The 19,033-nt window shown below is 47.6% G+C and overlaps 1 protein-coding gene across 1 annotated transcript in view; it reads left to right on the top strand.

Annotated features, from left to right (window-relative positions):
- Positions 1 to 19,033, top strand: part of LOC102069871 (serine protease inhibitor Kazal-type 5) — a 113,252-nt gene that overhangs the window by 93,259 nt on the left and 960 nt on the right. The window contains exons 3-13 of the mRNA XM_074552012.1: positions 5,400 to 5,425; positions 6,498 to 6,625; positions 7,138 to 7,204; positions 8,772 to 8,899; positions 8,986 to 9,037; positions 11,353 to 11,483; positions 12,088 to 12,160; positions 12,635 to 12,696; positions 13,502 to 13,583; positions 15,974 to 16,101; positions 16,466 to 16,529. Of these exons, the coding sequence (XP_074408113.1) occupies positions 6,606 to 6,625; positions 7,138 to 7,204; positions 8,772 to 8,899; positions 8,986 to 9,037; positions 11,353 to 11,483; positions 12,088 to 12,160; positions 12,635 to 12,696; positions 13,502 to 13,583; positions 15,974 to 16,101; positions 16,466 to 16,529 (807 nt within the window). The 5' untranslated portion in view covers positions 5,400 to 5,425; positions 6,498 to 6,605. The remainder of the gene's footprint in view (positions 1 to 5,399; positions 5,426 to 6,497; positions 6,626 to 7,137; positions 7,205 to 8,771; positions 8,900 to 8,985; positions 9,038 to 11,352; positions 11,484 to 12,087; positions 12,161 to 12,634; positions 12,697 to 13,501; positions 13,584 to 15,973; positions 16,102 to 16,465; positions 16,530 to 19,033) is intronic.

Here is a 19,033-nt window from a genome sequence, read left to right on the forward strand (position 1 = left end):
AGGGTGGGTGCATCAATGAGTGCCTTGGACAGGGAACCACCCTGTGGCTCTGAAATCCCTCTTTTTGGAATGCCTCACTCTGGAGGTAGAAGAGGGTAGGTTTGGGTTGGGTATTAGGAAGAAAGTCTTTGTAAGGGTGGTGTGGCCCTGGCAGAGGTTGCCCAGAGGAGCTATGGCTGCCCCTGGATCCTTGGGAGTGTCCAAGGCCAGGCTGGAAGGGGCTTGGGGCAGCCTGGTATGGTGGATGGTGTCCCAGATCATGGCAGGGGATTGAAATAAGAGGATCTTGAAGGTCCCTTCCAACCCAAACCATTCTGGGGTTCTATGAACTCATGAAACTGCTGCAGTTGAGAGCTCTGGATTCAGCTTTGGCTAAATGTGAAGCAAAACAGCATTTAGCCTGTGCTTCCTTTGTTAAATATGCCAAACAATTCTGTCTCTTCCCTTTTCTCCCTGAGGATCTCTGGACTGGAGGGGGACACAGTGGTCAGCTGGAAAATAAAGCAGTTTCAATATTTTATAGAAATTAGGTGTTGAGCAGTGGTGCTGATGGGGTTCCTCAGAAGAAGAGAGAATGGTGGGAGGTAAAAATTGCATCAATCAGGACAGAAAAGTACATCTATGGTGGGAATGTAGCCATGTCTGTAGTTTTATGAGGACAAATGGTGCTGTGGAAGAGACTGGCACTGCTGCCAGGGAAAAAGTGGGTAAAACATGGGCTGCAGATCCTCATCAGGGCTTTTTGTCCCACTGAGTGGTGGCTTTGGTGGCCTGACCCAAACACTGCCTTGCTCTGGGGTGAGAATGGGACAGCTCATGTCCTCAAGCATTTAGGGCAACTTCAGAGCTGCTTGGGCTGGAGGCTGGCATTCAAACAGTGAAGAGCTACCAAAGCACAGATGGTTTAACAAAACCCACAAACCTAACCAAAAAAATCCCCAAGCAAACCCTCCCTCCACTGCCTTAAAAAGAAATCCCAAACCAAAACACCCTAAAAAACCCCAAACCAAACAGCACCCCCAGCATCACCATCCCGGCCAATTATGCTGCCAGGAAGCTTTTCCCTGGTAAAAATATCCCTAAGTGATGCTAAACCCATTAGGAAGGAGGTGATACTGCCTGCAAAACAGTGCCATGTCACTAATGGGAAGAAAAACAACTTCTTGAGTGGACAAGGCATCTCAATTATTTTTCTCTGTCTATGGATATATTTTTGTGCAGGCACAGGTTGTGAGGGAAAGAAATATGGGAACATCAAAAAAGGGGAGAATGGCTGTAGGAAAAGTGTGATGTTCATCACTAATTAGGGTATAAATCATTTGGCTGCTTATTGGACTCCCTTCCCATTCTCCCTGGGGCCCTGGAGAGGGAAGAGGTGAATGCCCACTGTGGCTGTGTCCTGCCTGCAACAGTGCTGGCCCAGCTTGCTGGCTGCAGGGTGTTGTTTTTGGGTTTTCAGCTGCCTAGGGGTTCCCTACATTTCATGTTATGCTTCTATTTTCTCCTGCATTTTCCTAGTTACTCCTTCATGATTATTTTTATCCTGATTCCTGTTTTCATAGCAGAATGTGGTGAAAAATAGACCCAGTGAGAGCTGTCCTACCAGGCACAGCATCATTATATGCTGTTTACTTTCCCAAATTTTTTAACTGAGACATGAACAAAAGATACCTTTGCAATATCTCTTCTTGCCCTCACCTGCTTTTCTCTGTGGCATTTTGCACTCTGGCTGTTTGGCATTTATTTGTAAATTAAGATTAGCTAGGTGCTGTGCTAAAAATATATAAATAAAGCATCAGGATCATCTCTCTTCCAGATCAAATCCTATGGGATATAAATTTCTATGGAAATTAATGGGCTGTCTGGATTCCAGTGCAGGATTGAGACTTCATGGTGTAGATGGATCAATACGGTGTAAATCGATCAATACAGGCAATCAAGGGAGTCAGGCAAGGTTTATGCTTAATACACTCCTGCTGTCATCCCTCATTGTGCCCAGGTTTGTGTAACACAAATAATCCTGCAAACCATGAGGCATTGCTGGGCCTCTCCTTCCCTTCACATTTCATTCTATTACTGGATTTTTTTAGGAGGTTGTTTTTGTGCAGTAGTAATTAGGCTAAAAATCCTTTTTATTTTTTTCCACTCTTGACTTTTGTTACTGAGTGTGGATCTGGTTTTGGTATCAAGGTGTGTTTGGGCAATTCTGGGCTTCTCCCACACGTTGGTGTGGGTGTGATTGGTGGATGGGGGGCTGCATGGTGGGAATATGGGAGAGTGGGGTGGTGACAAGGCCAGTGTGGGGTCAGGATCTGTCTCTCCTTTTCCTTGTCACTCCGCACTTCCAGGCTGGGAGCTGCTCTCACCTGGCCAGTCTGACCTGATCTGGCACCCACTCTGCTTCCTTCAGGAACAGGGCAGTCAGCCAGCTGTCTTAAATCAGGGAATTGTTTCATTTTTCTGTCAGAATAGAACTTTTGGAGGAAAAGGAAATTTTAAGAACAAAACCCTTTTCAAAAATGCGCTTCCCGTTCCCAAACCCTCCCACCTCATGGCTGACTCATGGGCAGACGCCTCAGGAACAAATAGCATCTTTTGTTTTTTGTCCTTCAGATAGATTTCCAAGCTCTAACCACTTTTAAACTACCATACACTTTATTTTTCTTTTTGCTTTTTCTCTTCAAGGATTTATTGGCACATGCTCTGTCAGCTTAGTTTTCCTCTCTTCCTGTTGGCCTTCCCTCCAATTCCACGCCCAAATACGCATACAGGAATTATCTCATGATTCAGGACAATACACAGCTCTTCAGCTCTGCCATGAGCCATCTGCATGGCCTTGGGCACTTTGCTACTGCATTGCAAACTCTCCACTGTGAACCTGCACACAGATTTCATTTTGAGTTGAAGAGAAATGTTGGGGTGACCACACTCCAAATGAGGGCTGTGCTGGCTTGGCCTTGGCTCCAGCTGCGAACACGAGCAACTGTTCTGATCTGAGAAATGTGTGGCAGCAGTTTATTACAAGGATTTATACTGAGCTCTGCTGGCCTGTCTGGCCAGGCACATATGTCATGCAGAAGTATGTTTTCTTCCTCACATGGTGCTGATCTGCCTCTCTGCACAGCCACAGCCTGTGCTCAAGCCCCTCATTGCTCTGGTTTGCTCGACTGACTCATTTATCCACCCCTTTCAAACCTTGCAAATGACTTTTCTCTCCAAATTCTTCTCTTTTCACTGGAGACAAGGCACACAGCTTCTTCCCACGTAAATCACATTCCAAAACTTTGATGTCATCTTTATTTTCCTCGCTTGGGACTCCTGAGAAATCCTGCACAGGATGATTACTTTCATCTTTTCTTTGGGAAAGCCCAGAGCAGGGCTGCTTTGCTGGACCCTTTGGCATCAATAACAACACACCTCAAAGAGCAGCATCTATAATGGCCTGCCAGGTCCCACCTGGGCTGAAGAATGGTTTTCACTAATAACACTGCCTTTTTATTTTTTTTTCCTGAAGACAACAGGGAGAAACTAAGAAAACATGAGGATTTGGCAGTATGGTTTTATCATTAACACAGCTGCTATGAGAACTGCAGCATCAAACCTAAAGAATTTCAACAAAGCCTCAAACTTGATGTTTTTCAATGTTTCCTGAATGTTTACTCTTCAGGTTCATACTGAGGTGCTTTAATAAAAGCAGACTGACTTCCAGAGGTTGGAGTGACCTGGCCTTCCTGTTGTCTCTTCTGCAGCCAAGTTATTAAAATCCTTTCAGCTATTTGGTTGAGATATGAAAGGGTGTTTGTAGTGTGATGGCTGGACTCCCACTGTCTTATGAACCACCCTGAGGGTGGCAAGAATCCCTCTGGTTGTGTGGGGGATCTGAAGTGATCTATTTATAATTTTCTTACCTTGACAAAACGCAGGGAGTGACTCAAATATGTCCCATCCTTATGGAAATTAATTGTGTTAATGGGATCATTAGAATTTAGAGTAGTGTCAAACTGGTTTTTTCAGCTAATGATGGTTCTTGGGAAGGTTATGTCATAAGGAAGGCGGAGAACCTGGTCACCTATATATATGTGATCAGCCCTGAGCCCTTTCTTTGGGTTTCATTGAGCAATGCTCTAGTAGAGTCAACGTAGGCAAACAGCTGCCAGCACCCTCACCATGAAAATAGGAGGTGCCTCGGTGGTCCTTGCTCTGGCATTTTTCTGCTTCTTCTCAGGTCAGTAACTTGTGATGTTCTCTGTGCTGGAATCTGGGACTGGCAGAGGACGCAGCCTGGGAGTGCCCATAAGGACAGAGAGAGGATTAGAGAGCCCTTGCTTTGTAAAAAGCCTGATGGTATAGCAGAAGACCACAATTTTCTTTGTTGTTCTACATGTATTAGTTTGATATAACCTGTCTTGTTAACTACTCTCTCTTTTTCATGTAGAAATAGTGAAGTTGTATTGATAGATGAAAGCATCTATTTTTAATGGAATTAACAGTTTAAGAAGAAAACAAAAAAGCCAAACCCCCATTTGACTTCCATCCTAAGTGGAAGAATACCAATTTCCAACCAGACTGAATTCTTCTGTAAAAAGCCCAACTTTGAACAAAAATGTAATACAATTTTCTGTAAATTCAGAAAAATGGTAATGTCTTGTCAACACTTGCTAAGGAAGGCATTTTCACATGGCTGCAGTAATTTGGCTACAATAGATAGACTTCAGCAGGAGTTAGGTTTGAAGCAACGGTCTTGCAATTTCCTGCCAGTTTCTATTGAAAAAGTGCTAATGGAAGATTTCTTGACAGTTCCTTGCAATGCCACTGATGATGCAAAGGAGGATGAAACATAATATACCAGCTGTAAGTGGCTTAGTAAAAAGAAATAGGTATCAGCTACTCACCTGCTGACTCATTATTAATTTGGTAGTTTGTGTGAAGTACTGCAAATGGAATGGGCCTTGAAAAGGAATTTGTCATTTTGGACAAACAACAATGGCCTAGTTCTGGTATCCCAATTTTAAGGAATGGTGAAGAATGCCAAAAATGTTTGTGTGGGTTTGATGCAGCTACCCAGGCAGGGGTATAGAATAATGGATAAACAGTTACTGGGCCATCCTTGGAACTTGGATTTTAAGCCTGAGAAAAGAAACGCAGTAAAGAAGGGCACAAAGACACTAAAAAAAAATGGATGTGATTTTGCATTTGAATGACAAAAAGTGCAATGTTCCAGAAAGGACTGGGCATTAGAGAATTTCTATCAGTGTGAAATAATGCATTGGATTAGCTTTTATCAAGAGGTATTTGGGTGGATTAGGAAACTGCATCAAGTATTTTAATTAAATGCTTTTGCTTTAAAATTTCCCTTCAAAGATTTTTGTATGGTTTCATTGTTGGTTTTTCTGTCACAGATGTTGCCAGTCAAGCTTCGATTAAGGCGAGTCCAACCTTTTCTATTCTGCTTCTCCCTTTGTTTTGCCAACTTACACTGCTTTAATGCATGCTTTGAGCAAAGTCCATTTAGATGCACTATACTTAGATATTATAAAGCTTTTTCAGTGGTGGAAAAAGCAGTGAATCTCTCCATATTTAGAGACAACACTTAGGTAATATGGCAATGGCTCCAGCTGACAGTGTGTGTTTGGTGCATGATGATGAGAACATATCCAAACAGCTCTGGGCTGGAAATCTCATGAAATGATGTTAGAAATGGCATGAATTATATTTTTAATGATATTTTAGAATGTAGCTTCTAATCCAGCAGAAACCCCTGCTTCTGATAATTCCTGAGTTTCATAATTAAAAGAATTAAGGCGAGTCCTTTGAGTCTCAGAAAATAATTTGATTCAATGACTTAGAAGTCAGTTCCATTCATGTTTTAATCAAGCAAGCTTGTCTCCTTGGTAAAGATCCTTTCGGGAAACACAGTAGCCAAAAATAACTAAACGGTTCATTGCTTCTCCCTGGTCTGCATCTCAGTTACCCAGCAGAAGATGCAATGGGCTGCTGCAACATTGCACAATATTACTGCTCTGCTTCCTGAGAGGGTTGTGCTTTTCTGTGCTTGTCTTGCATGTGAATCACTCTTCAGTCACGCTGGCCCGTTCATTCCTCTTGCATCCCTCTGGCACTTGCAGGGCTGTATTTTCTGCTCTTGGCTAACTTTATAACGTGCAGTCCTATGCTGTAGCGGGCAGCAATTTGCAGCTGTATGTAAATTAAACTTGTTCCTTAAATATATATTCCTTTCCCTGTGATTAATGGTTCTTGCAATGGGTTTTGAACTTTCTCATTGTCTTTTCTGCCTCGGGAGCCGCGAGCAGGGCTCTGGGTGCAGCCTGTGCCACGTGTGGTGTGTGGCCAGGGATGGGCAGGAGGAGCGTGGTTTGTGTGAGCAAACTGGTGCTGCTGAGAGCCTGCAGCACACCCAAAAAAGATTCAGTGTGAACAAACAGTTCTCAGGATCTTGCTGGGAGCCTCCACTGATTGCCCTCCTCTGTGCTTTTCAGAACGAATGCAGGAAAATTTGGTCACTCCTGCGCAGCGGGAAGTATTCCTGTCCCATCACCAGGGAGACCTTCAGCAGCCCAAATAAAAAAGGAGACCTCAACAAGTGCATGATGTGCCAGAGGCTGCTGTGAGTATCAGCTGCCTGCTGGCTCCAGTGGCAGCCCTGCCCACCCACAGCATGTCCTCTCCTCCCGTAGCAGGGAGCCAACTCTCTGGAGGCTCCGTGCTATAAAGTTGTTGTCCCTGGCCAGCCAGACCAGTTTGTAGCTCTTCAGCAAACCTGTGAACCCAGTAGGTCTCCCCAGCTCATGACATGGTGGGGACTCACCACAGGGCGTGAGGAACAAATGCAGAGTGAAAACTTGCACAGATTAATCTCTTGTTTCCATAGATGGTGTTTCTTAGGGTGGGGAGAGCTGGATGATGGGCAGGGAGAAAGGGTGGCACAGTGATCCCAGAGCAGAGATGTGTTCAACATCTGGACTGTGTCAGGGAGCTGAGCCCTGCTGCTGGTCTGTGCTGCTGCCTTGTGCAATGGGGAGGTGGGGTTGGCTGGACTGGCCTTTAATCACCCCCTGTTTTGGCTTTGTGTCCAAGCACTGCACGCTGCCCCGTCACTCACTCCTCCTTTTCTTGCAGGGAAAGAGACTCAGCTACCCAAGGGAGTGGTGGAGAGCTGGACAGGAATGTGAACTCCTTGGGAAAGGTGAGGTGAAGCATGGCTGCTGAAGCCAGTTTTATTGGCGTTGGCATCTCGTCTGCTGCCTCTGACCTGCTGCCCAGGGCACTTCCTCGTCTGCAGCGTGAGAAAGGGCCCTGCAAAAGGGGAGCAGGGCAAACGTGCCCAGCCTTGGGAAGAGTCTGAGGCTTTGTGTCATCCTCCAGCATAAAAGAAACCAAAATTCCTGGCGGCTCCTCCCAGGCAATCACGGCATGTGCCGTGTGTGCCTGACCCAGAGCCTGGCTGAGGAGGATGCCTGCCTGTTTATAAGGCACCATTGGAATCTGGCAAATATTTAATAGCAAGGTTGGCATGTGAGCTCTGACTAGGGCAGGGTGTGGGAATAGGCTGGCTCTAATTGTCCCTTGTTTATCTTGTTGATGCACCTGTGGTTTCTTTTAGCCATAGCTGTTTTTCTAGATAGCAGGTCTTTACATGGAGGGAGCTGTCCTTTTAGCCTTGGGTTTTTATTCTAGATGGAAGCAAATTGGTTTCCATCAGATAGTGTTGGTTGTGGTGATTGATTTATTTAGTTTTTTACATCTGGTTAAGCAGGGTAGCTTTCTAGCTCTTGTGTGTCTGGACAAATTAAAGGCTTTGTAAGGCATAGCTGTCCTAAGGGAGATCTTTTTTTTAGACATCTGACTTGCCAAAGTGTGGTCCTGAAGGCATCAGGACAGTTTTACACTGTCAGGAACAGACCTACACTGAATTTCTTTGTTAAGCCATAGATTTTCTGTCTGGCTTTTGGCAAGTAATTTTCTAGGCTTGACTTCCCCATCTGCAGAACTGGGATAAGCTATCAAGCTATCTCCTCTACATGGTGTGAGAGGAAAAATGTATTACAGATCACATAACAGATAAGGTTGTAAGTGCTGCATAAATGAACCTGAAGACCTCACATGTTCCATGTGTTTCTTATGCTCCAGACTTGCCCTGAAACTTATAGGAAAGCTGTTCAGAGAAAAGTAAAGACTGAGCTGAAATGCTTAAGCAGGCTTTGCTACAAAAGCCTTTTGTGAAATAGAGTGCTTTGGTTCAATTAACACATACCATCATGTTAAGTGGAAGGTAAAAACACCCACCTCTTGCTCTCATATATCTGGCAATAGGAGGTGTTCAAGGATTATATTTTCTTATGCCTGCAGCTTCTTTTTTTTTTACTGTGCATGGGTTTTAAATTTCTTTAATTTTAGTAGCGAGTTCTCTCACGAGAGATGGGAAAACTGACTTTCTCATTTAAAATTCACTGAAGTTGTGGATTTTATACTTAGAGCAGAGCTTAGGTCCTTCGGGCAGGCTCTTGCATGTGTTATCTGTTAGAAATAGCAACAAGGCTACCCTGGATGCGAAAGACAGATCTGCTGATCTAAACATACGGATTTATTTGTTTTATGCTGCACGTTACGGTTTTCCACCGAGTTACGCCTCAAGGAAGCAAAACAACGTTTGAAATGTAATTCATTGGCTGGATTATCCTTTGTGGATTTGTGGGAGATGTGCCTCTCTGTCAGCATATCTGTGTCAACTCATGCTTTTGGTGTTTGCACAGGATGAGTGTCGGGAGTTTCGGGATCTGTTCAAGAGAGGGAAACTCACCTGCACCAGGGAGAACGACCCTGTCCGGGATGCCTCTGGGAAGCAGCACAGCAATAAGTGCATCATGTGTGCAGAGAAGTTGTGAGTAAAGGAGAGGAGCATGGGAAACCTCTCCTCCCTCCCTGGAGCACCCTGGTATTCACTTTCTCATCTCTCTTCTCTTCCAGCAAAAGGGAGAATGAGCAGAAGTTATCTAAAAACAGACAAGGAAAAGATAAGGTGAGATTAAAGTATTAGGCAGGTCAATATGGAACTTTATTGGATTTTCACCCAAGGCAGAGGAAAGGGAATGTTATTCTACTCCGTTGCTCTTTCTCCTCTGAGTTAATTTTGAGATCCACTTTCTTTACATTCTTTATTTCTTATTCATGCTCTTGAATCCCTCAAGTGAACAACTTGTGCCTGAATATTATGGTCTGTTCCAGTGACCCGTGGATCTAGGGACAGGCAAATCCTGACAGATCAGGAAGCCAGGTGTGCTGTGCTGTCCCAAATTTCAGCTTTCAGGTGGAGAGGTCAGTTCTGCTGAGGCTGCTAATTAGCTGGAAAAGGAAAATGTGTGAAAAGCCCTAAATCTGAACTCTGCACAGTTTAAGAGATCATTGTGTTCTGGGAAATGTCAGCCCTGCACTATCTCCAGGCCTGTGGCTCAATTTTAGCTTTTTTTTTTTTGTTGGAAACTTTGCTCTTGTGGAGTTGTGATTTGCCACCTTCTCCCTGGCATGCTGCAGCCTCCATGTTGCTGTGCACTGATGCTTTGCTGGCAAAAGCAGCCCAGTAAAGGGAAAACAGTTGCTTTCTACCACTTTCCTCTTGATTCCTGCTTAGGGACTGGTGCGGCCCCCTTAAGCTTCAGTCTTGGGGATAATCCTGTTTTAGTGCTTTTTCTAATGACTTTGGCACCAAAAAATAGAAGGGTAAGTGAAATTTGCTGATGGCAAAGCTGGGAGGCAGTATCAGCAGAGAAGGATCAGCAGATCACTCAAGACTAATTGGATAGTGCTGAGGCCTGGAGTAATAGAAACAAGATAAAATGTAATGGCAGTGCAAGATCACACAGTCAGTGCTTAACAAGAATTCGTACTCATTGGCTAGAAGTGACAAAGGATAAGAAAGCCCTGCATTTATTAGTGGGTCAGGGATGCTACAGGCCATGAAAAAGGCAAATGCACGACTCAGATGTACTCGGTGAGATTTTTGCAGCAGAGGTCAGGCCTGAACAGGGCTTCAGAAACGCTGGCTCAAAGAGAAAATGTTTGACAGGCACTCAGGGGAAGGCAGATCTGTCGGCAGAGGATTGGGCTGCTGAGCTGGGCTGGTCCCAGGGAACGAGGAGAGCTTCCCTGGGCTTGTTGGGAAGGGGAGGCATTACCTGAACTGTGCAGGGGTGTGAGCTGGTGGTGGGGAGATGCAGTGAGGCTTGTGGGGAGCCCCTCTGGAGTGGGTGCAACACTGACTTCTGATGGAACAATGCTTTATGGGTGTTGGCACAGCAGGAGAGGCTCATCCAGGGCCAGATCATCTCTGCTACCTGTGGCTGGGCTGGCTCTAGGGAAATGTGGGGCTTTGTACTCAGAGTGGTTTTCCAGCATATTACCCTCATGGGAAAGCTGAGGAACGGGAGGTTGGGGTGCCCTGGATGGGATGCAGAACAACACTGGGGAAACCTTCCCCTGGCACAGAGGATGAGGTGTTGTAAACTTCTGAGCAAAGCAAAGGGTGAGGCCAGTGACCTGCCAAGGACCTTCATTTGAGCCAGCAAAACTGTGCACAATATGGGCAGAAAATTGCAAGTGTTAAAAGCTGTTTTTAAAAAAAGAAAAGGGTGAGCGGTAGTCACTTCCTTACCTTTGTACTTGCTGATTGGAACTGCCCATTGCAGTATGTGAAATAGTTGAAATTAGGGGGACTGAATGTTTCCATCCGTGTTACATAACAGGGGCAGGTTAACACAGTTTCTGTACAGCAGTTTTGAACAAGGAACAAATTAATCATCCACTCTCCAAACAACCTTCCTGTGCTCGTGGGCTATTAAGTGTGTTTGCACTGTGCTTTTATGTTTTAACTGCTGCCTCTTGATTGACACATCCCAAAGTGTGGCTGGTTTTGAGGATCCTACGCGCTTTGTAAAGAAAATTATCTTGAGCTACAATCTGGGAAAAGGCTGTAGCTGTGTATTAAGGATGTTGGGAGAAAAGGGAGTGACTTCATTGCTGTATCGGTCACATCACTGGCATGCTTTGGATAACCCAGCCAGGAGAATAATAATTAGTGGGACCTAGCATAGCATAGCATAGAGAACTCCCAACACGTGCTGTGCAGGCAGAAGGACCCGGAATTTTTCTGACTCACCCCTCTGTTTATATGCTAAGTGGCTGGTACTGCACACCCTCTTCTCTCACCCCCACCCAGACTCTCCTGTGATGCATTTGTGATGGTTCCATGCTTTCCTGGCAGGAAAACCCCAGGTTTCTAAGGATCTGATCAATAAGGCAAGGAGGACAGAGTGCCCTAACCCTGCCCTCCTTCCGCAGGATGACTGCAGCGAGTTCCGCTCCCAGTTTGAAGCCGGCGGCCGCCTGTCCTGCACCAGGGAGAATGCCCCTGTCCGGGATGCCTCTGGCAGGCAGCACACCAACAAATGCCTCATGTGTGCTGAGAGGTTGTGAGTACCCTTTCCCCTGAGCAGCAGCAGCAAGGAGGGAAATCTCTGGCTGCAGAAGCGCAGCTTCTGCCTGTGGAGCTGTCTCTGGGCAATGCCTGGGGGAGTTCTGACTCCCTGGCCCTCTAAGAAATGCTCTGGTGTTAGTGCTCCTCTTCCCCATTCCCTTTCAGCACTAAGGGCCCAAGGGCAGGTGGGAAGCAGTGTGGAGTAGAGGAGGAGAAGTAAGAGTGACAGAGAACAGCCCCTTTCCCAGGGGACTGTCAGGCACGGGCAGCTCCTGAGGAGTTTCTCATGTGTGTACTTGGCCTTCCAGATGCTCTCTCTCTCTCTAGTCCCATAGAGCATATGCAGAAGCAGACCTGATATGAAAGCAGCCATTGGGAACCTGGATGTAGCATGCAGTGGGAATTTGGAGGAGAAAGGGAGAAGTCTTAGGGGTGGGAATTAGGAACAGAACCACCAGGAACAGGGACTGTGGATGGGGAGGTGGGACCTAGTGCCATGATAATGCCTTACACTGTCTTACACTGACACTGCCCCTGGGTGCTGGTGGCACTCACACTACCATAGCACTACATTTTTTTCTCCTCTTCCCTTCTTCCAGCAAAAAGGAAGCTCAAAGAGGAGGTGGAACTCTCCAGCGCAACAAACTGCCTGCTTCAGAGAGGACAAAGCAGGTGAGATGGAGTTCAGAGCCTCTGCAGAACTCAGAAAGGGCCTGGTGAGAGTCTGTGGGATCAGGACAGTCAGGGAACTGCCTGTGGTCAGCCTGGGGTGATCAAGGTGTTTAGGATTCTGTAGCCAGCTAATCACGGGGGGGAAGCTTTTGTATTGCAAAGCCTCCCTCATTTGTGGGATGAGCATACAAACTGGACATGTTTGTAGCTGACAGAACTGCCCCTCTCACTTTCCCAGTGATGTGATGCTATATGAGAGATAAAGAGCAGGTTCAGACTCCCCACAATCCTGTAAACCCTGTAAATCCTGTAACATTTGGTGGGTATGGAGTGCTTCCAACTTGCTACTTTGAGAACAGAATTCTTTGGGTCTGGGAGGATCAGGGGGGCAGGGCAGGAGCTGCTTTAGCTTTTTTCCCTAGTTGCATAGAAGTTGTTTCTGTGGCTGTTGAGTGTGTTCTGCCCCTTTTGCAGAAGAACTGTGGTGGCTCAAGGCAGGGTGTAAACGAGAGGCGTCCCTTCTCCTCGGGCAGAGGGTGAGTTCAGCAGCACCTGGGCTGGCAGCCTGTCCCCACACACACCACCAGGCCTGGCACTGGTTTCTGCCCCCTTCCATATACCTCTATTTTTAGGGGTGGTTAGGAGATTAATTGGAGCAAGAATAGTTGGACAGCACAAGAGCAGCACAGCCTGGGATGGAGCAGTGCACATTGTGGTGTTTGGTGCTCACTACAGCATTTCCCATGGGCTGAGCTGGTGCTGAGGAAGAGACACACACTGGGGCATGTCTTTCATGTAACCGTTTTGGCCTTGATGTTCTGTGTATGAAGCACCAGTGACTGCTGTGCTCAGAATCCATCTCAGGACGCTCTGTTCATTAAAATCTGTTTCCTGGCAGTGCACACGTGTGTGCCTGGCCCTGCCTCAAAGGCCCCACGTGCTTTCTGGGCAGGAGCTGTTTGTTTTGTTGCTGTTGGCCCTGAGCAGGACTCAGCTGCTGCTTTTTCTGGGGCACACTCAGATTTCTTGCTTTTGCCTGGTGCAATTCCTTCATGTCCCCCTTGCACCAAGTGCTGGCAGCAGACACTGCTGGCCTGCAGAGCCCCGGGGTGGTGGTGGTGCTCTCAGGCTGAGCACAGGGCAAGGCCATGTCCTGCTCTTGCCTTCCTCACTTTCAGCATGTGCCTGAGGGGCTTCTCTCCCTCTCCTCTCCTGTGGGTGGGTGGATGCCATGGTGCAAACAGCCCTCGAGGGGGTCTGCAGGGAGGGTGGGTTTGCACACTCTGCTCCTCATGTTTGGAAGGAGATGGTGCTGAATTGTATCTCTGCTCTCTCTGCCAGCCCTCAAGTGCAGCGTGGCAGGAACTGCAACCGGCCACCAGGCCGTAAGTCCCAGAGCAGAGACAGCCACGAGGACCCCACGGTAAATCCCCCTCCTGCCCCTCGACGGCAGCTGTGTGGGCACAAATGGGGCTCCTGCCCCTCGGCTGGCAGCTGTGTGGGCACAAATGGGGCTCCTGCCCCTCGGCTGGCAGCTGTGTGGGCACAAATGGGGCTCCTGCCCCTCGGCGGCAGCTGTGTGGGCACAAATGGGGCTCCTGCCCCTCGGCGGCAGCTGTGTGGGCACAAATGGGGCTCCTGCCCCTCGGCTGGCAGCTGTGTGGGCACAAATGGGGACCTCTCCCATGGGGCGCTCCTCTGTTGGTGCTGAGTCTCCTTTCCCAGCAGCTTTTCCTGTTTTTGCTTTAACCCTGAAGCTTTTCACTTTTCCTCATGTCCTTGGAAGAGTTTGAATGAGTGAAGGTATCTGTAGCCTGCTGAAAGCCCCTGTATCACCTGGCATAGAAACAGAGGGAAGGGTTTGGCTCCTTGTGGAAGCCCCCCAGCTCTGGGGATGTGGGTCTTGAGCTCAGGTTGGAATCCTGCCCCACATGTAGCCAAAATAAGGTAAAGAGTGCTACCTCTCCATGCTGAGAAGGTGTGAGATAAAGGCCATGGTCAGAGCAGGGTGGTGAGGGTGACCAGGGGATGAGGACAAGTTTGGCAGAAGGAAGGAGTGCTAAAGGGGGAAACACTGAGTGGTAGATGACAACTGTGTATGGAATACTGTAGGAGGAAGGTGGGGGTGTCTGCTCTCCCTTCTCATGAGGAGAAAATGGAATAGTTCCAACAAAGCTAAAAGTGGAAAATGTGAACTAATAAGAGAAAATAAGTTACTGTAAAAAGGGTGACTAAACTGTGGATCTCGCTATCACAGGGTGTTGTCTAGAGGTAGGATGGTTAAAAAAATACCTGATGTTTTAATCCCTTCAGACTTTTCATACAGTAATTTAAATAGCATGCTGGAAGAGATGGGAAATGTTTCTATGGATTTGGAGGGATCTTACTACCAACTGCTGTAACTCTCTGAAGCCTTTGCCGCTAACCACTCTGAGAAAATTTGAGTTAAAAACGCAAAAGGTAGTTCAGGTACTGCAATTTTGATGTATTCCAGAGGAAGCATTAGGTGTAATAAGGCCGGTCTGCTTCAGGGCTTAGTGGTATTTCCTGGTAGCACCGGAGGGGCAGTGGATGCCGATGAGCCTGACAGACCAGAGGTGATTCAGGGAGCAGATCTGCTCCTCTCCTCTTTGCAGGGCCACTTGTGGGTTTTGTCACAGACAATTCCCAGAGCCAAAGGAGCGGTGGCACTGGCTGCTGGCACCTGTGATGTGTGGGGCTGCTGGAGGGGTGGCCTCCTGCCCTGGGCTGTGGTGCAGGTCTGGTGCGTAGGAAGGCATCCAGCAGAGGATTGCAAAGGTCAGCACTGTCTGCTCTCACGTCACTGATAATTACCCAGATGAGGGAGGAAGCAGCACATTATGGAAATTAGCAAGTGACGTTTAACCAGCAGGTGCTATCACAGCACCCCAACATCACCAAAACCTCCCCTGTGCTGCCTAGCATGAAATCCTCCTTCCCTGGGGTGCTTCCTGCTGCTGATAAACCATCATTTTTGTGCTGAATGCTGCATCTCCAGGTGGAGCGCGGGAACTGGAATGTTCTCTCAAACCCATCACACCATTTGCAGCTGTTGCACCACATTTTGTAGCACTGGAAAAAGGGCTTGGGAGCCCATTATTCGCTTCTTCGTCTCGTTTTTTTTTCTGCTCCTGGGGCTGAGGAAGGGGCTGTGCGTGCCAGGGGCCAGGCTGTGCTATCCCTGACCTCTGCTGTCGGAAATCTGCTATGACTGTACAAACACCCTCTCCTCTCCGAGGGTGCCAGAGGCTTTTTGGGGGGTCCCTACAGGCCACTCCTTGTCCTGTCGCTGCATGCTGGCTGTGCCACGTGTGGTTCATAGGGAAAGCAGTGTCGGAGCGTTCCCGTTGCCGTGCTGGGAGGCACAGGAGGGCAGCCCCGTTAGTCACAGCCGCCGGTGTCCCCGGCGCGGTGGGCGGCAGGAGCGCTGCGTGCCGCACCGCCCGCGGGCAGCGCCAGCGCTCCCGTCGCTCCGCCTCGGCTCCGGCCGATGCCTGCGGCTCAGTCCCTGGAGATAAACGGTGTCAGCATACCGATAAGGAAGGCTAGTGCAGGTAGGAGATGGATGCACTTTGAGAGAAATAAACCTTGCCCCGGACCGTAGTGTTGGGGTGGGTTGGTGAGCGGGGAGTGAGGGCTCTGTCCTCCAAGCTTGGCTGGCTCGTCCAACAAGAGACATGATGTCTTTTCAAGTGTGGCCTGGCAAGGCTTGATTTGTGAGCACCTTCAGGCCATGTAAAGGAGGGTCTTGCAAGTGAACTGTCACCAAATGTGATTTCTTTCTCTCTTCAGCTGGACTGTGAGCGAATTCTGCATGGGGTAAAGGGTGGAAGGATTTTCTGCAGCGAATCCTCACAACCAGTCTGTGGCACTGATGGGAAAACATACAAAAATGAATGTGACTTGTGTTCAGCTGCCATGTGAGTAGGCGGAGAGATTTCAGTAATACAGGGCCATCCACCATTCCCGAGTGTCTTTTGCAGAACAGTGTTTGTTTTGATACATCATGACTCACTATCAAGTGTGTCCTTGGTGCTTTGCTGTTAAGCAAACATAGATCAAAATGCCTGAGATTAATCTGATGACAGCTAATTAAGATACACAAGTTGCCGGGGTCCCCTATTCCCTCTCTGCCCAATCATGAAATTGTTTGGGGAGTAATAAATGCCATCACATTGGAAGTAGCATCAAAGCATTAAGGAGCCCACAGAGGACTGTCATGCCAGCAGCTGAGCTGTGGCATTGCAAGTGAATAATAAGCAATGTCTTGTCCTCCCTTTGCAGGAGAGCTTCAAACTTCATCACGGTAAACTATCGAGGCGAGTGCCAAGAGCCTGGCAATGCAGTGGTAAGCAGCAAACCACAGCTGGGCTGCCAAACATCAATCTCTGCCTTTCCCCTGGTGGAAATTCCCCATTGGCACCATGTCAGCCTGTGGTGACCTGATCCAGGCAGCCACAATGGGCAGTGAGGAATGAGGAGTGGCTGGCACTTGCCAGCTGCCCACTGTGCCCTTCAGCAGGAGCTGGGTGTCCACACTGGGACCTCCCTGGCAGGTTAACAGAGTTAGCCTGTTCCCTCAGGTCACAGTGGGATAAAGGCATGCTCTCCAGCTGCTCTTCAGCCATATTGGCTGGGAGGGAAGAGAGGTATTGAGGCTCCTATTTCTATTTTATTTTGTTCCTAAAGTGGAATTATGTCAAGAGGTGAAGAAAAGAAAGTGCCTCTTGGCTGTGTGTAGCATCGCACTTTACTCTAAGTGCCTCCTGGGGAGCCAGCCTGGCTTCTGCACCTGTGACAGGACCATAAGAGCCCCAGGAATGGATTCTCATGGTCCAGATGTTTAAATACAGGTTGAGGCTTGTATTTAATGCATAACCTGGGCATAGTCTCCATGTTTTGCTGAGGCTGCATGGTAGGAGTGTGATGTGTCTGGGAAAACACCTGACTTTCTTCTTGGCACTTTGATGGAGCTAGGAAGATCAGAATGGTATAAACCATAAAGGGCTTGTTCCCCAGATAATATCCAGGGAGATGGTTGGGAAATTAAGATTATTCACTAGGTGGCACACTTTCGGGAAAGGTCTTGAGCCTTGACATCTTGTGCAATCCCACAGGGCAGATGAGTTAAACATTTCTTAGCTGTGCTTTGTCTTTCTAGCAGTGGAAGCTGGACAGCCTCCAGCTCTGGGATGTGCTGTCAGCGTCTCCCAGTTTGTGATTCCGTGCATGGGATGTCCTGTAGCACCTGGGGAGGACTGTCCTCATTGGCATGAACTCTTGAGAAACTCAATCCTTATCCCCAGGATATAGATCGATTCCCACTCTAAACCTGTAGAGAATCCAAATATTGAACATACCAAAGAGATTTCTGGGAAGTTTTGGGTGGGAGCATTGGTTTCTGAGTATGGATGTGGTGTCCATATGTTTTCAGGTGCAGTGGGATGTGGGCTATGAGAGAGCCATCCTGCCACAGTGTCATTCCATGCCTTCCTCTGCTCAGTGCCAGGACACCAGCAGATCCCCCAAACACAGCAAACCTGGCTTCTTTCCCCCTCTTCTCTGAAGTAGCAGAGTGCTCTAAACTTTGCTTAAAGTCAAAGAAATTGCAGAGAGAAATAATTTTGCCTGTGACAGTCCTGGAGGCCTCTGTGTCTCAGTCCTTAGGGAGATGGAGCTGCTGCTGGCCTGTGGGTACTGGGAGATGAGGCACTACAAGAATCTGTCAGTGACTGTGTCCAAGTCAGAATGAGACTGGATACACCATGGCAACTGAAAAATAGACAGGATTCCCAAAAAACTGTGCTGGGTCTGGAATTCCTTACTGTCTCACTGAGCTGTTGCAGCTCTCAAGCCCTTGCAATAAGAGGGAGATGCCATTTACTGGAAGTCAGAGAGCTTGCAGCTGTGTTAAGTATTCCAAGGAGAGATGGATGCAATTAGAAGTCAAAGTGCTAAGCTTTTTTTCTTGAGGCAAGAAAAGCTAAAGCCCCCCCTGCACAATGATTTATTCTTTATGTTTATTAAAGTCACCTGAAGAATCAGGCTGGAAATTTATGGGAGCTTATAAACAATGTACAGAGCAATGTTATTTTCAGCACTAAAATTCATGCTTACTTGCAGTATAATGAATTTTTCTTTCTGCTGGAGATTCAGGCACTCAATATATGCTACTAAAACCTGGAGGAAAGCAGCTCCAGCCGTGCTTTTGGCATCAGAAATGGGTTTAGAGAGTTGCAATGTGCAGAATGTGAAATCCTTTGGAAGAAGATAAGAAATTGTTACCCAAAAATTGTAGTATTTCCTTGAGTTGTATTTTTAAATTACCCACGGAGAGTGCTGGGTTGCCTGAGAAAATGTGTGTTAAAGCTGCCTCATCCCTTTGCAGCCCAGGGCCTGCAGCCACCCCTGCCTTCAAAGCTCCAGCTGGATTTTCCAGGTGTTTCTGGTGGCTCTGGTGACCTGATGGCCATCAGGGAAGGAAGCTTGTGGGAAGGGTTGGGAGCAGTGTGGTTTGAGAGAGATTTGACACTAATGGGTGTATGTGGGCATGGCTGGGGTGGAAAACCTTGCTGCAGAGAGAGCCTGTCCTCACTGGCCAGCACTGAGTCTGGCCACCTTCCCTGGGAGGTCTCTGCCATAACTGAATTCCTTTGATCCCGTTCTGCTTTACTGATGACAAATATAGGTCGGCATCGTGGGATAAGATATCTTTTTTTGGTAAGTTAACTGCCTGGTAGGTCCTGCAGGGCCATGTCACGTGGATCAATTGATTGTGGGTCTTTCCTGCACATTTGACTTTTAATCCTGCATATCTGCAGTTCCTTTACTTGTTCAAAGGTTTTTCACACT

The sequence above is a fragment of the Zonotrichia albicollis genome, chromosome 15, assembly GCF_047830755.1.
Source record: "Zonotrichia albicollis isolate bZonAlb1 chromosome 15, bZonAlb1.hap1, whole genome shotgun sequence".
Taxonomy (NCBI): domain Eukaryota; kingdom Metazoa; phylum Chordata; class Aves; order Passeriformes; family Passerellidae; genus Zonotrichia; species Zonotrichia albicollis.